This window comes from Oryzias latipes, chromosome 3 (genome assembly GCF_053564925.1).
Source record: "Oryzias latipes strain Hd-rR chromosome 3, Olatipes_Hd-rR_3.1".
In the NCBI taxonomy this organism is placed as follows: domain Eukaryota; kingdom Metazoa; phylum Chordata; class Actinopteri; order Beloniformes; family Adrianichthyidae; genus Oryzias; species Oryzias latipes.
In genome coordinates, this window is record NC_136239.1 from 36,434,304 (window position 1) to 36,448,443 (window position 14,140).

Sequence of the window (14,140 nt, forward strand, 5' to 3'; positions counted from 1 at the left end):
TTTTATACAGTGTAGAATCAGCAGCACAGAAAAGAACGATGAAATTACAAAATAATCTATTTTTTCTGGCTGCACATTTTCCTTTACAAATGCTGCATCATTAAACTGATTCAATGATTCCAAACTGCTGCCATCAACACAGAAATCATTTATCCAACACTTTTGCCAGTTTTATGCCAACTTTAAATAAAACAACAACAAAAAGCTTTACACAAATTTAATGAAGTGATAAAAACTGTTCAAACTAAGCATTTGACATGGCTAAAGTTCCAGTAAAACACATGACATATGTACATTATTGCCAACAGCTGACCAAAAATATAGCTATTTCACATTAAAGCTCAGGAAACAATTTTCTTTGGTTAAGTTATTTACTTTGTTTTTCATTCTGATTCATGTACTTCAAAAGAAATCATAAGAAATCATTTACTTCATGGGAAACGTTGGTACAATCAGGATGTTCAAGCATTCAGTCACATGAAAAAAGACAAGTTAAAGTGCAACTTTATGACACCGCATGATGCAAAAATCATTCAAGAGCATAAAAACCTGAGCTGGATGTGGTAGTGAGGTAGTCTGTGACTTTCTTTTTCAAAAATTATCAGGTTATGCATCACATTAGTATATCAACAACACAAACATTTGCAAAGCACAAACAAATTGATTTCAAACTGCATCAACCAGAACTGCAGTTCACAGCGAAATGTCTGGCTGCTGCACTGCAGAGCGCCTCAGATTCCTGCTGAAATTGTGATGTTTGGGGCGAGAAACTATAAGAAAAAAGACCTTATTTTGACTGACAGGTGCCGGGCTGTAATGTGATGTAACTGAGAATAGAGCAGGTAAGAAGATTCATTTCTGCTTTAGATTTGCAGCAACAATGTGACAGCTTCAGAGTAAAAAACAAACATTTTTTCAGTAAATTCATGACAGTAATCTTGCTTTTAACTGACTGGGCTGTACTGTAATCTGTGACCACTAGAGGGCAGCAGCGTCAACAACATCCCGGTCAGAAAAGTCTCCAAATGGCAAAAAAATATATTATACAAAAATATTTTTCAAAGTATAAATCGCTCCAGATTATAAGTTGCCGGATTTGTTCAGAATCATCGCACTTTTCTCCGAGAAGTGCATAATACTGGCGTAACACTGCTTCATTGTACACCAAACACGATTCTCTTGATGTCCATCAAACTCGATCCTCAATGCTTGTCCAAAAATGTGTTCATAAGGTAGACGCCCCAGACGCGTGTGGGAGGAGCTACCGTCGTTTTTAGCCTGATCGCTACATGGAAGCATTGAAGGTTTATGTCATTGATGGACGGAAGACGCTAATGACGTAGAGAGATCAGGTTATTATTTTGAAGAGCTCCATAAAAGCATCGATAAACTCGTCTCTGTGTCTGGCTTCACTGTTAAAAAGGTGCCACCGCTTTCAGCGGCACTTCTGCATCTCTGGGACCCAGTTTGATGACTAACTGACTAATACGTCCAAGGAAAGATAAAAAAAAAAAAGTAACAAACAATGATGATGTCTCGATGCAAATGAGAAAATTATTAAGTTCAGGAAAATGATCAGATTGTCTTGCATGTTTGTTTTGGACGGAGCTTCTTCTTCTGCGCTGCTATCAGTAGCAAACTACCTACTGCTATCAGTAAGTAGTTAGTGGCAAAATAACTAATTTATGAGACAATATTTATGTTTTGCAAAATCACAAATAAGTTGCTCCTGAGTATAAGTTACATCTTTGGCCAAACTATGCAACTTAAATTCCGAATAATACGGTAAACAAAATAATTCCTCCTCTTTTATCCAGGCTTGGGACTGGCTAAGTGATCCACTCACTTTGGCAGAGTTACTTTGTTTTGTTTACATTTATATTTTTAAAATCTGACTTTTTTCCCCATAGTGCTGGAGATCATCACCAGCTGAAGCTCCCCATCAGTGCAGCAGCCACACAAACCCACACAAACCCGGTCGCCACTGTCCGGCCCGGCGCCGTGCTCCTCAGCTGGTACTGTACCACCACTTTACTGTAGCCCATCTCCTCTGACCTGCATTCATAATCTCCGTCATACTGGGAGCTCATGCTTTTGATCAGCAGCAGACACTGGTCTTCCTTTGGGCTGCAGGACTTCCTGGAGTTGGGGGTCACCCAGGTGTACTCAGCATGGAGGGAAGACACGGGACATTGCAGGAAATATCTGGACCCAGAGGGAAGAACGACCTTGCTGATGTCCTCTTTTTCTAAAGAAAAACAAAGAGGCATGAAGCATTAAGACAAATCTTTGCTATGGCTTTGTTTAATCAGGAACGGGTTGTGTTTTCTTTACCTAAGGGAAGGTGAGCTTCAAAATGAGGCCCAAAGAACAACAGTTAAAGGTTTAAACACTAAAGCCTGAAAGTCTGTTCAGAATATCAGGACAGACACAATGACACTCTGATAAAGTTTGACCATTTAACACAGTCTGGGGTAGAACAGATTCTAAACTGTTCAGATCGGTCTGGATAAAAGCTTTGAGGCCTCAGCAGCCGATTCTGACCAACACGACGAGCTGGACGATGACGCTCTGCAGAGTTTCTAAAACGGAATTTGTGGTCTATTCTTTCCTTGAATGATAAAAATACTCTTCTTAGAAAACAAAGTCATCTTCTCTTGAATGTTATCTTTATCTTGGATGACAGTGCTACTGAGCAAATGAAAGTGGGTAAATTTCTGATAAGTCTATGAACTTAAGTTAATTATTTTTAGGATTTGTGGAAGTAACGCTGCATTTGGGGGCGGATTCTGAACAAGAGGAAGTGTAAACAAAACTCAAATGGAAAATTCTCAGATGATATCATCTGATAACAGTTTTGTCCAGTAGCTCATTACGTTTGTATTTGGCTTGTCTTTCATCGACAACAGAACTTGTGGCTAAATTCCCTGATTTGAGTTTAACATAGAAAGAGACCGTCAGGAAGTTAAAGAACTGCTTCTTCTTTCAGAAATGTAGGCTACATTGCAGACTGATGAACTTTAGATCTAACTACAACCAACATGAAGTGGTGTGGATTGTGGAAAAGTCTTTGGCTTTGTCCCAATTCCCTCCCTTCTCCATAATACTGAAAAAGCATGGATGGTCTATTAGAAAAATACATTTTTTTTTCACAAAAATTGTTTAAACGCAATCCTTTGTGGTCTATATTCGCTAATCTAGTGAGCATTAATGCACCGTGTTTTTTTTGCAGAGACTTCTGGGAAATTTCTAGGGTACTGGATTTTGGAGTTGTAGTTTTCAACAGCTCTACAAAATGGAGAACACCCTATTTAGTGCACTATGTCCTATTTAGTGCACTATGTCCTATTTAGTGCACTATGTAACAGTCTAACAAGCCTGTTAGTCATTTCCACTTATTTTTATTCCTCTTCCCTTTTCTAGTTTTAAGGCTTTTCATAAATGATAGAGGCAGTATTATGGTCACTGAGGCTTCTAGAAATGTCCGTACCTGATGCGAGGCGAGCAGACCTCGATCTCCGCGAGCATCCTTTGTAGTTTCCTGAGATCATTTTCTGTTGAGGGTCTCTGCGAGAACAAAGACAACTCAGTCATCTCCATAAACCAACAGATTCATTACAACAAATACAATGAATTTGCAGTAAGATAAATGTGAAGTATAACTGCATCATATTCAATCATCGGAATGTTGGACAAGTTTGTGCGTTCAGACATTCAGAATATTCATTTCAACAGAACTGTCTGCAGGGAAGGACTGCCTCAATACAGAAATAAGCCCCCTGAGCGGCCCCTTATTTTGCCCACTCACACAGGGTGTGTGAGGCTTTGGGGGGGGTTGTGCTGCACGTAGATTAGCGGTTTTTGCACTCACACATTTATGAGGTCATATCCTGTTTGGGGTTAGGAGGCAACGCTGTTGCTAAATAGAGCATTGGCCAAGTGTTGAAGTGTTAAGTCAGTGGTTAGGGTTGAACCGTGACGTTCCAGAATATTCCACAATGTGTCAGAAGAAACGGATTGTTCTCTTTTTGGAAAAACTTTGAGGTTCTTTTATTTCATTTTAACATCAAGGAAACAATTGTTCAAACCTGAAAACACTGAACTGTTCAAAAATTCCCGACACTAAGACGGGGAGTTTATGTTAATTGCTGAGGGGCGTTTGAAGCCCCTTGGTCTTTCCAGTTCCATGAGTAACTCTGCTCTCATCTGAGTTACTTCATAACGTTTTATGTTTTTATTGAATCAAGCAGGAAATGATGAAAATGATGAACAACGCAACAATGTTCCTAAAAGAGGGTGGGAAGGATTTCTAAAGCTGTATTACCCTCAATTATGCAAGAAGTCATCCAAAAAAAATCAACTTTCTTAGTCACAGAGTGAGGATTTAGTGTTTGAGTCAGTCAGAACATCCTGTTTACTTTTCACCCGACACATATTTACACATACATACTTCTCTGGAAATACTTTAGTGATTAAAAAAAAGGAAACTGTGAAAGGGTGAAACTCTTATGACTTGCTTAACGCTAAACCAAATGAAGTTAAAGGACGAATTAGTGTAACCAATGAACCTATGAAGCATGTTTTGGGACGGTGGGAGGAAGCAAGAGTCCCCGGAGGAAACCCATGCATGCACGAGGAGAACATGCAAACTCCACACAGTAAAGTCCCCCATCGGTGGTCTGTTTCAGGTCCCCCAGCTGGGACTTGAACCGGGGCCTTCTTGCTGTGAGGCAAGAGTGCCAATCACCGTTTCAATCAATTTGTCTTTGAATGTGGACTAAAGTTTTACTTTCTACGATCCATAATCAAACACAGACACTCACCTGAGCACAGGTGCCAGCTCACATTTGCACAATTGAAAGTTGAATGGACTCGTATTAAATTGAGTGGATTAAAAGAACTGAAAAAAATTGTGAATCGAATCGATCCGGACTCTGGAGAATCGAATCGATTCTGGAAATGACTGGTGATACCCCGTCATGCTCATTTAATACATAAATAGTGATCATTGCAGTTTTGCCAACTATGTCAATTTCGACATACGCCTCAAAAACCACCTCTTCCAAGCCCAAAAAACATTTTCTTGATAGATATGAGTTTTTTGAAACTGCTGTGTTTCCATTAGGTGAATTTATCATCCAAAATCCAATTTACAAAATGTAATAGTCAAAGGAAACGCAGCTACTGACAGCTTATCTTTGACAGCTTTAGTTTGCACTTGATTCAGAGCAGTTATATCAGTTTATCTAGCTGTAGCAGTTGTTGCTCTTCAAACATTTCATAACTAAAGTTCAGGTGCTGTGTAACCTTTACAGATTGTGGTTATGTTCAAATTCTTCCTTCCTCTCTAACTACTAAAAAACTATATACTGTCAGACTATCTGTTGCCCTGGATTTTAGAAGCAATTCAGACACCGTGGTCACTACTTTTTTTTTAAACGACAAATAAGATATCATAGATTTCCTGAAGTAAAGACCTAATCAGAACAAACATTTAACGAAAACTGTTCATGAATCCACTTTTGTGATGAAAATGAATAAATGAAAAAACGTTTTTTTCACTTGAAAAATCGTTCCAATGCAATGCATTGTGGTCTATATCTGCTAATCTAGTGAGCACCGCACTGCAAAATATTGAACACACTATATAGTGCAGTGTGTAGTGAATAGGGAAGGAATTCGGACATGACCTTAGACTTTTCTTCATATGTAGTGATGCAGTATGTAGTGAGTAGTGAAGGAAGTGAGAGAGCAGCAGCGGCGCATTAGCTACCGTGTCTCTGCAGTGCAGCGGTTGTTGTTCCAGCCGCAGTAAGGATCTCTGGACAGGACGCAGTCCTCACAGCTGTTTCCATAATGCTCACAGTTCACCACATCCACCTCAACCACTTCTTTGCTTGAGCTCACGTACAGCTTCTTCTGCAAGAAAACACGCTTTCCAGCTCACCTGTTTGGTGGAGGAGAAGATGCTGATGTGGGGAAGGGATGAATTACTCACCGAGGGGGGGTGGAGGAAGAAGCCGCCAATGTGGGTGTGATTGTCAAAGGGTCGGTACTCAGAAATGAGAAAGGTGTCGTTTTCAGTCTGCAGCACCTTGTGAATCCCACCATTAGCTGTGGAAAAACACAATTGAGGGGGAAGATAAAGATACAAACCCGTCTGACATCCTACACAACAGACTCACAAATGATTAACTCATTCCAATAAGGTGCATTTGTGTGCCTCCCCTTTATCTCATCATTTACATAATTGAAACGAACATACTTTGGATAAAAAAATAAAAAGTACCATGACTGTAGAGAAAGCAGATGGAGTTTTACAAGTTATGGTTTCATCACAAAGATCAAGACGGTTTTCTGTACGACTGATGTCATTCACTCTCAAAAGTAAAAAAAGGAAATGAAAAAACAACTAAAAGAACAAGCACAAAAACGGATGGAAATATATGTTGGCCACATGTAATGGGCGTGGTCAAAAACGCACATTGCTGCATCGCCCAGAGGTTGTGTTTTTTTAACCCTAACCTCAACCTAATGATGTGCAAATGATCACTTCCTTTCTTTAGCAGTTTTAGGAACCTGTGACCAAAGAGAAGTTCAAGTGTTTCTGGGTTCCTTCGTCGCTTTTATGGCCATAAATGGACAAACTTTGGTGTCTTGAAACTAAACCAAACTTGCAGTTCAACATCACTTATTTCAATTATAGAGCATCGAGTGCATGAGGAAATTCTGGAACGATGTAAAAACGTTTTTAAAGAAAAAATAATGGATGTGGATTATTTGAGCATGTGACTGGTAAATGATCATGTTTACACAGTATTGTGATGTTTGCGAGGGTTTGATCATAAGACTGTTTTTGTGGCCTGAAGACAAGCCTAACCCAACTATCGTGACAAGCAGAAGATTGTATATCACTAAGGCCTTATTTCAGGATGTTTAACTGTTAATATAAAAGAGTTTTATGGGAACCTTGTACTGATGGTTCCTCATGGAATAGGAAAAAGAATCAAGAATCACAAGGTTTTTCATGTGCTTTGCATAAATGTATAACTTAATCTTTTCAAAGTTCATTCTTTTACAGCTCTGTGTATGAAGGTTCCTGTAGTTAAAGCAAATTCTAACAGCCTTAAATAAACCGTCATGCAGTAGCGACTCTGCAGTTTTTTCTCTAACAAGTAAACAAGCATCTGCTAAGGTCACCGTGTCTGCAGATTATGCTGAATAAAGCAATGTGCCCTGGAAAAATATGGAATTTCATCTAATTGGTCTAAATAAACATTTACCATTGTCAGAATATCAGCTCTGTGTTCATCCAAACACAAACAGGTTTCAAAGAGAGTAGTTTGGAGGATGAAAGATCATAAAATACTTCTTCTTTGGCTTTATTTGATTTCTATTCAAGACACTTTGATAAGAATAACTGTACCAGGTTTTTGCCACAACCAATCGCTCTCAATTTGGAAGAAGTTCGACGCCCTAAACTGTCTCAGCCAATCTACTTGGCCGTGGACCTCGGCTCGTCTTGTCCCCCATTTCAATCTGGATGAAGCCCATCTGCTGGGCGGTCTGAGGGCAGGGATGCCCAGTTTAGCAATTACCAATGATATTTTATAACTGTTTTCATGTTTTTATACAATTACTGATATGAAGCCTACTTAGACGACTATTGTTGTAATATTGAACTATATGAATAAATTCGAACTGAATTCTTGGGGTTTTTTATCATACATATCATCAATCTCACCAATCAGATGTGGTTAACGTCCTCACTTCCTTAGTGCTGACATCGTGCATAAAGTCTCTCAGTTACGACAAAATAACAACTACAGATTGTGTTTAGCGTTGTAGTTTCCTGCAGGAATCCATGTCAGATCGAGTAAAAAGTGCATAAAATAATTAGGCTGTATGACACTGACTGGTCAGCATCAACCCTACCATTTTTCACTACATCTCCCATGAATCATTGGGCTCATGTTACAGCATCTCTTGCTGTTAACTCATGAAGCACAACTACAAACAGAAAATGTGTTCCCGTACAATATAGCGATAGGCATCATATCGTGGGACGTGTATCGGGATACGTATCGTATCACCAGACTCTTGCCGATACACACCCCTACTAAGTAGTGAGTCCTGAGGGAACTCGGACACAACCATTGAGCATTAGCATGAGATATCACAGCTAAAATCCTGAACTTGTTTCATGATCTCGGTTTATAAATAAACCGATTTGGCTTTTCAATTCACACGTTCATAGTTCAGTTTATGTTTTACCAGGTGGTGACATCACAGCAGGAAAAAAGGTCACAAAAAATGAAGGGGCCAGCTCAACAAACCAGTTAAAACTCCACTAACAAAACCAAAACACACGGCGGGGATATCCAGAGGAAGCTTTGAAATTATTATGGGATGGTCACAAGACCTGCAACGAGGCGGCCATGATTTGGCAAATTTGCACAATATGGGAAAGAAAAACCTTTAAGCTACTAGTTCAAAGTTCTACTCACCTAAAGACAGGAAAATAACCGTGTAGGGACTGTTGCCACTGTGCTGGGAAGCGTCCACATAGATCCCAGTGTAATGGTGACGATACACCAGAAGTGGGAGAGAGTTTTTCACAGGCTTCACCCATTGCTCCATCTCTGACAACTCCTTTATGTTATTTAGGATTTCTCCATCCAGCTTAGAACTGTCAAGAACACACTAAACATACAAGAAAAAGGGTTTTATTCACAAAGCATCATCTGACGGATGTAAAGTTTTGAAGTCGTTGTACTTTCATACCTCCCGAGGCCTGTTCAGTTTGCTTTCTGATTTGGGTTCTTTAAAACTGGACTTCATGAAGACTTCATGAATGTCTGCTACTGTGTACATGCACACGGCACTCACACCCCTGCAGAAAAGAAAACACAGAATGCCGACATCAGCAGCGACTTCTATTTTAGTCATGCTGACTGTTGAGACCCAAACAAGACAAGAATCACTTCAGACTGCAGAAAAACCCAGCAGTAAGCAAAAGAAGAGCAGAGATCAGGGAACTTGAACTGATGCAGGTTTCTGCAGAATCAGCTGATGAAGAAAACAGATTTGACTTCAAATTTGACTTGTTTTAGGAACTTTAAACTTTGACAGAAATGGTAACACGAGTTTGGATCTGTTGATTTTCAAATCTACTGTTTTTTTATTTTGTGTAATTTCATCCAGGTTTGTCACTGACTGTGGAGTCTTACCATTCATTCCTGAAGAGAGCATAAACTTTGCTTTCCTCCCATCTGTCTGCATCCACAGTGGCCACATGCACCAGTTCAGAGAAATGAAGTTTTTTCTCTGGATCTCCACAGAAGAGCCGAGCATTCATCTGGGAGGTCCACTTATTCTGCAGGAGGTTCTTCTGGCCACCGATGTCTGCCTTAAAACACCAAAGATCAAACCCTGGGTTAGGATCAGTGGTCATAACTACAGTTTTGTCTTTTCTTCTAAAATCTGTATTTTTTTCTATTTTTTCAGGCTTTACCAGGCAAATCTGGCTCACAAAGGGGATCCACTCATCACTGTAAAGGTCTGCGTCTTGGTTTCTCTGCTTGTAGAAGGCGTACATTCTGTTCTGAAGGGAGTCTTCTCTGCTGCTGAGCATCAGACCCACGAAATGCTGCTCTAAAAACACACAAACCAACAAAAAACACTTCACTAAGAAGGTAAAATAAGGTCTTTAGGGTATCTTTTTTTAGGAAATACCTTTATTGTGACTCTGGGGTGCAAGCCTTTGACTCCCAAAGCGGTGAATGCCGACGTTCTCCCCATTCCCAGAGGAGGTCATGTAAAGACTGGTGTGATTTCCAGACTCTGGAAGAAAAAGTTCCTGTTAGATGCAGACAGGAGCAACTGGTGCAGCCACAAGATCAAAGATTTTGGAAAGCAAATTTGATACAAAACAAGACATTAAAAAACAAACTCGCCAACAAAGAGCGAATGTTCCCCTTCCTTTGTGATGAATCTCTTGATGCATTGTGTAATGTGTTGGAGTCTCTCAGAAGGATAACATCGGGCTTCTGCAGGATTAGCTGTTAAATCCTGGAAGACGGTGACATCATGTGTTTAGGGGGAAAAAAACAAAACAACATAATTTCCAGTCTTATGATGTTATGTTTTTAAAAAGAGGATCAATAATCAAATAACAGGAAACAGGCTTTGCTTTTGGTTCTCCAACAAAAACTTTCTGTTTTGCTCATAAAGTCAGGAGGAATTAGGCGGAACAGTTCCTCAAACCGAATGCTTACCATCTCACAGCACTTGGTTTCCACACGGCTGCTTCCACACAGAAATGTCGACCCTCTTCCGTTCCTCTGAACCACACTGATGTTGTATTCACATCCCTGAATAACAACAGGAACATTTCTCATTTTTCTGAACATTAACAAAAGTGTTTTTTTTCCTCCAAATCATCCTGAATGGCTCACTTTATCTTTGCATTCCTCCCACACCACCTTCTGTTCTGGAGGAGTCTGTAAAGAAACATCAAACAGCTGTTTTCAGTGCAGCTTTAAGCTTTGCTGCAAACACGTCACACTGTTCAAAATCCTCCTCTGCTGCAGCTGTAGAAGCATCCATCACCTTCTCAGAGCTCTGGAAGTTGAAAAAGGTCAGGTGTTTTTGTCCCACAGACGTAATGATGCCTGGTTGTGTGTCTGCGATGATCTTCACTGGTTTTTTATGTCCTTGCAAAGGAAACCTTTTAAAAACAGACCCTGGAATCAAAATAAAATGTTAGTCAGTTGGAGGCCAGGAACCAAAAAAAAGGAACTTTGCTAATCAGATTCTACATTAAGCATCAAGATTCTGAAAGCTGGATTCAGTCGACAAATATTCTACAGCAATTTGAATAAAACTGGATTCCTAGTTTGCGAAAACTTAACAAAAGGTAAATTTCTGTCTATTTTATTATTTTTATGTGGATCCTTTGGAAAAAACAACAAGAGGACTGATGCAACATTCAGGGTTATAATGTAAAGAACGTTTGTTTATATAAATTCAATGTAAATGTAATCCAATCGTTCATCCTACTGTCAGGTCCCTGTTGGGGCTGTGGGGATGCTGTTGCCTAGCAACTGAAATAGGTCAGTTTCTGACTGTCCCGCCAATTTAAAATGCACAAAAATAATTTATGCTCCGTAATTCTGAACTATAAAAGTAACAGTGAAGACTTTAGAAAAAAGTGAAGCAGATGACGACTGCAGAAGCGAAACACAGACAGAAAATTACAATCTAAAATATCAAAAACTAACAAAGCTTAAAAAAGGAAAGATACATTGATTTAGTTACCTGTCTGGAGGCTAACACATAAAAAAATATGAAATTAAAAAAAATAAAAACACAAAAAGATGACTTTAGAAGTTATTGTCAAAAGTTCTTCATTTCCAATATTAAACTACCCTGACCGGAGTCCTGATCTTTTAATTTTTTTTTTTTTTTAGTTTAGGATCCACATCGTTTATTTATTTATTTTTAACCAAAAAACAAAACAAAATTAAAAACACTAAATGTACTTTTGATAAGTTTTCACAAAACTGGAGGTCGAGCTTCTTTTTGTACTAATATATTTGAAAGATCGAATAAAAACATGAGACAAGTTTAAAGGAAACTCTTGTGATAAAATTATATGATATAGTAATATTAAACAAAACCTGTAATTATTAATCAAAAATAATAATTTCCTACCATTTTCCGTTCCTTTAAACACCATCCTGGGTAAAGACTTGGAGTCAGTCTCAGATAAACTGATGGCGCAGAAAAATGAGAAATATAGACAGAATAAACGCAGCATTTTTTACGAGTAACGTCTCAGCTGTTTGAATGAAATGACTTATGATCTGTTCTACCGTTAGTGTTATCAGATCAGACGTGGGCGGGGCTAATGCCCTGGAGTTTTGCTCCCCCCCTCCCCTTATTTAAACCACTGACTTGTTTACAGTCAAGGGGCAACGGAGCCACCGCAGGGCAAGGAGGAAGCTGTTGTTTTTTAAAAAGTAAACGTTATTGGACTTTGATCTAACCATCGTTGGTAACGAGCTCACTTCAGTCCAGATTGTCGAGTTTCTGCAGAAACGTGGACGCAGACAGACTCATAATAACCAGACTCCGTTCTAAAGGAGTTGTGTGCTTTTAGAATAAATGATTAAATGAAGGTTTGCTTTGATCTCTCTATAGATGTTAGAAGATCATGAAGTATCCAATCTACGGTTAGCGCCCTCTGCTGGAGGAACAGGCATATTACACTTTCGTACAAATTCTGCACCTGTTTCATACTTGATCGATAATGTTTCGTTATGAAACCAGTTTTCTATTAGAATTGGTTTGTGTTCATACAAAATGTTTGACGCCCCCTGTAGGCTTGGATGAGGGTCCTGCGCTTGATTCCGGCCTTCCTCAGCAGCTTGATGAAGTACAGCCTCTGCTGGCCTTTGAAGTCAATGGTCTGACTTTAGATGTTAATGTATCTTATTAACACTATCAGGTATTTGCAGGACAATCTATAATGCTAATAAATATTTTACTACCATCTTAGACATGAATAATGTTTATTAATTCGTTAAGTTAGCTAATGAATCTTATAAAGCTTATAAATTAATGACATATCAATATCATTCAAACATTGAAAACTTGTTTGGTTGGATATTAAGTTCTTTCAACTTCTTTATTGGCTCTTTTATTTCCATTGCAATTTAATTCCAACTTTAGCAAATTATTCATTTAATTCATTTGCAATAAGCATTGGATTTCTAATATGAATATCATCTTTTTTTAAATAACTTGGATACTCTTGTTTCTTATTGTTTTTTTTTTTTTTTGGTTAATTTGTTTATTATTTTCCAAGTCTTCTGTATGTGTAATTTTTGTTGCTCAATTAACTTATGATAATACTGTTTTTTAGAATTTCTTATTATGTTCACCAATTTATTTTTATAATTTTTATATTTATTTTCTGCTTCTTTACTTTTTACTTTTACAAACTGTCTGTATGGTGCATTTTTCTTTTTACAAGCCTTTTCAATACCTTTGGTTATCCAAGGCTTTTCATTTTTTTTTTCTTTGACTAATTTTAATCATTGGACAGTTTAAATTATAAAGCTCTATGTATTGTTGCAGAAAGGCATCATAAGCTTCATTCACATCCGTAGAAACATAGATTTCATTCCACGTTTGATTACATAGAGACCTCCTAAATGAATCAATGTTATCAGGATTGCAACATCTTGTACATTTTTCCTGGATCTGTGCATAGATTTTCTTTGAAGACACATGTTTCAACACAGCAAACACAGGCAAGTGATCAGTAATATCACAAAACAGAAGGCCTCCCAAAATGTCTTTATCAGTTCTATTTGTGAATATGTTATCTAGCAACGTTGCTGATTCTGTGGTTATATGCGTTAATTATTGGGCATAAACAGTTATTGTACATTGAGTTGATAAACTCCCTTGTTTGATTTAAACCAGTTGAATTGATTAAATCAATATTAAAGTCACTGCATACTAATTTTATTTTATTTGTGCCCATAGTACCGGTATTTAAAACGTCAGACATGTTTTCACTGATGTTGGCCATATTTGTTCCCGGTGGTCTATACACACAATTAATCAATATCTTTTTTGAATGTTCCTCTTCTATTTCTACTCTGATACATTCCAGAACATTATCAATAGTGTAAGATAATTCTTCAACAAGTATGCTATTTATTTTTTGTTCAATGTATAACTCCTCCACCTTTTCTTCTATTTCTCTTGGTAGTATAAAGCTCGTACCCCTCAAGGTTTACTTCCACCATCTTGTTATCATCAAGCCAAGTTTCTGATACCCTTCCATTGACGTGTTCTCCCTCCCATGACAAAGGTGGATAAAGGTGGAAAGATTTCATGTAATCCATGGACACCAGTGAAGATCACAAATCATTGAAGAAAAAAGGTTCAGAGCACTGTCTAGTGGGGTCTAGATGACCCAACTCCCAATGTTAAAGTGCCTAGGATAGCACAGGGTTAAAGGTAATATTCCAAGAGTGAAAAATCAAGGAAGCTGAGACTACTATTTTTAATGAATTCATGAGAAAGAACCCTTATCTTGAACTAATTTCTCTTTCTCCATGTC

At 38.3% G+C, this 14,140-nt stretch overlaps 1 protein-coding gene across 2 annotated transcripts; it reads right to left on the bottom strand.

Annotated features, from left to right (window-relative positions):
- Window positions 1-202: 202 nt before the first annotated feature.
- On the bottom strand, window positions 203-11,998 carry LOC101164044 (semaphorin-7A). Of its 2 annotated transcripts, XM_078944669.1 has the most exons (15): window positions 11,877-11,998; window positions 11,716-11,774; window positions 10,612-10,745; window positions 10,458-10,502; window positions 10,278-10,373; window positions 9,957-10,071; window positions 9,736-9,843; window positions 9,515-9,654; window positions 9,231-9,409; window positions 8,785-8,893; window positions 8,508-8,703; window positions 5,999-6,114; window positions 5,774-5,919; window positions 3,491-3,567; window positions 203-2,248 (listed from the first exon to the last, which is right to left on the bottom strand). In XM_078944669.1, the coding sequence occupies exons 2-15, from the start codon at window positions 11,738-11,740 to the stop codon at window positions 1,923-1,925; spliced, it is 1,812 nt and encodes a 603-aa protein (XP_078800795.1). In that variant the 5' UTR covers window positions 11,741-11,774; window positions 11,877-11,998; the 3' UTR covers window positions 203-1,922. The 2 variants fall into 2 exon arrangements, with proteins under 2 accessions (XP_078800795.1, XP_011492282.2); XM_011493980.4 differs by lacking the exon at window positions 11,877-11,998 and having other exon boundaries at window positions 11,716-11,870.
- Between the last annotated feature and the right edge of the window lie 2,142 nt (window positions 11,999-14,140).

Coding starts and splice junctions, on each gene's coding strand:
- LOC101164044 (XM_011493980.4), bottom strand. CDS start 11,821: ATGCTGCGTTTATTCTGTCTATATTTCTCATTTTTCTGCGCCATCAGT. Junction 9,844..9,956: donor GGAACATTCGCTCTTTGTTG/GCGAGTTTGTTT, acceptor TTTTTCTTCCAG/AGTCTGGAAATCACACCAGT. Junction 3,568..5,773: donor CGCTGCACTGCAGAGACACG/GTAGCTAATGCG, acceptor TTGTTCTCGCAG/AGACCCTCAACAGAAAATGA.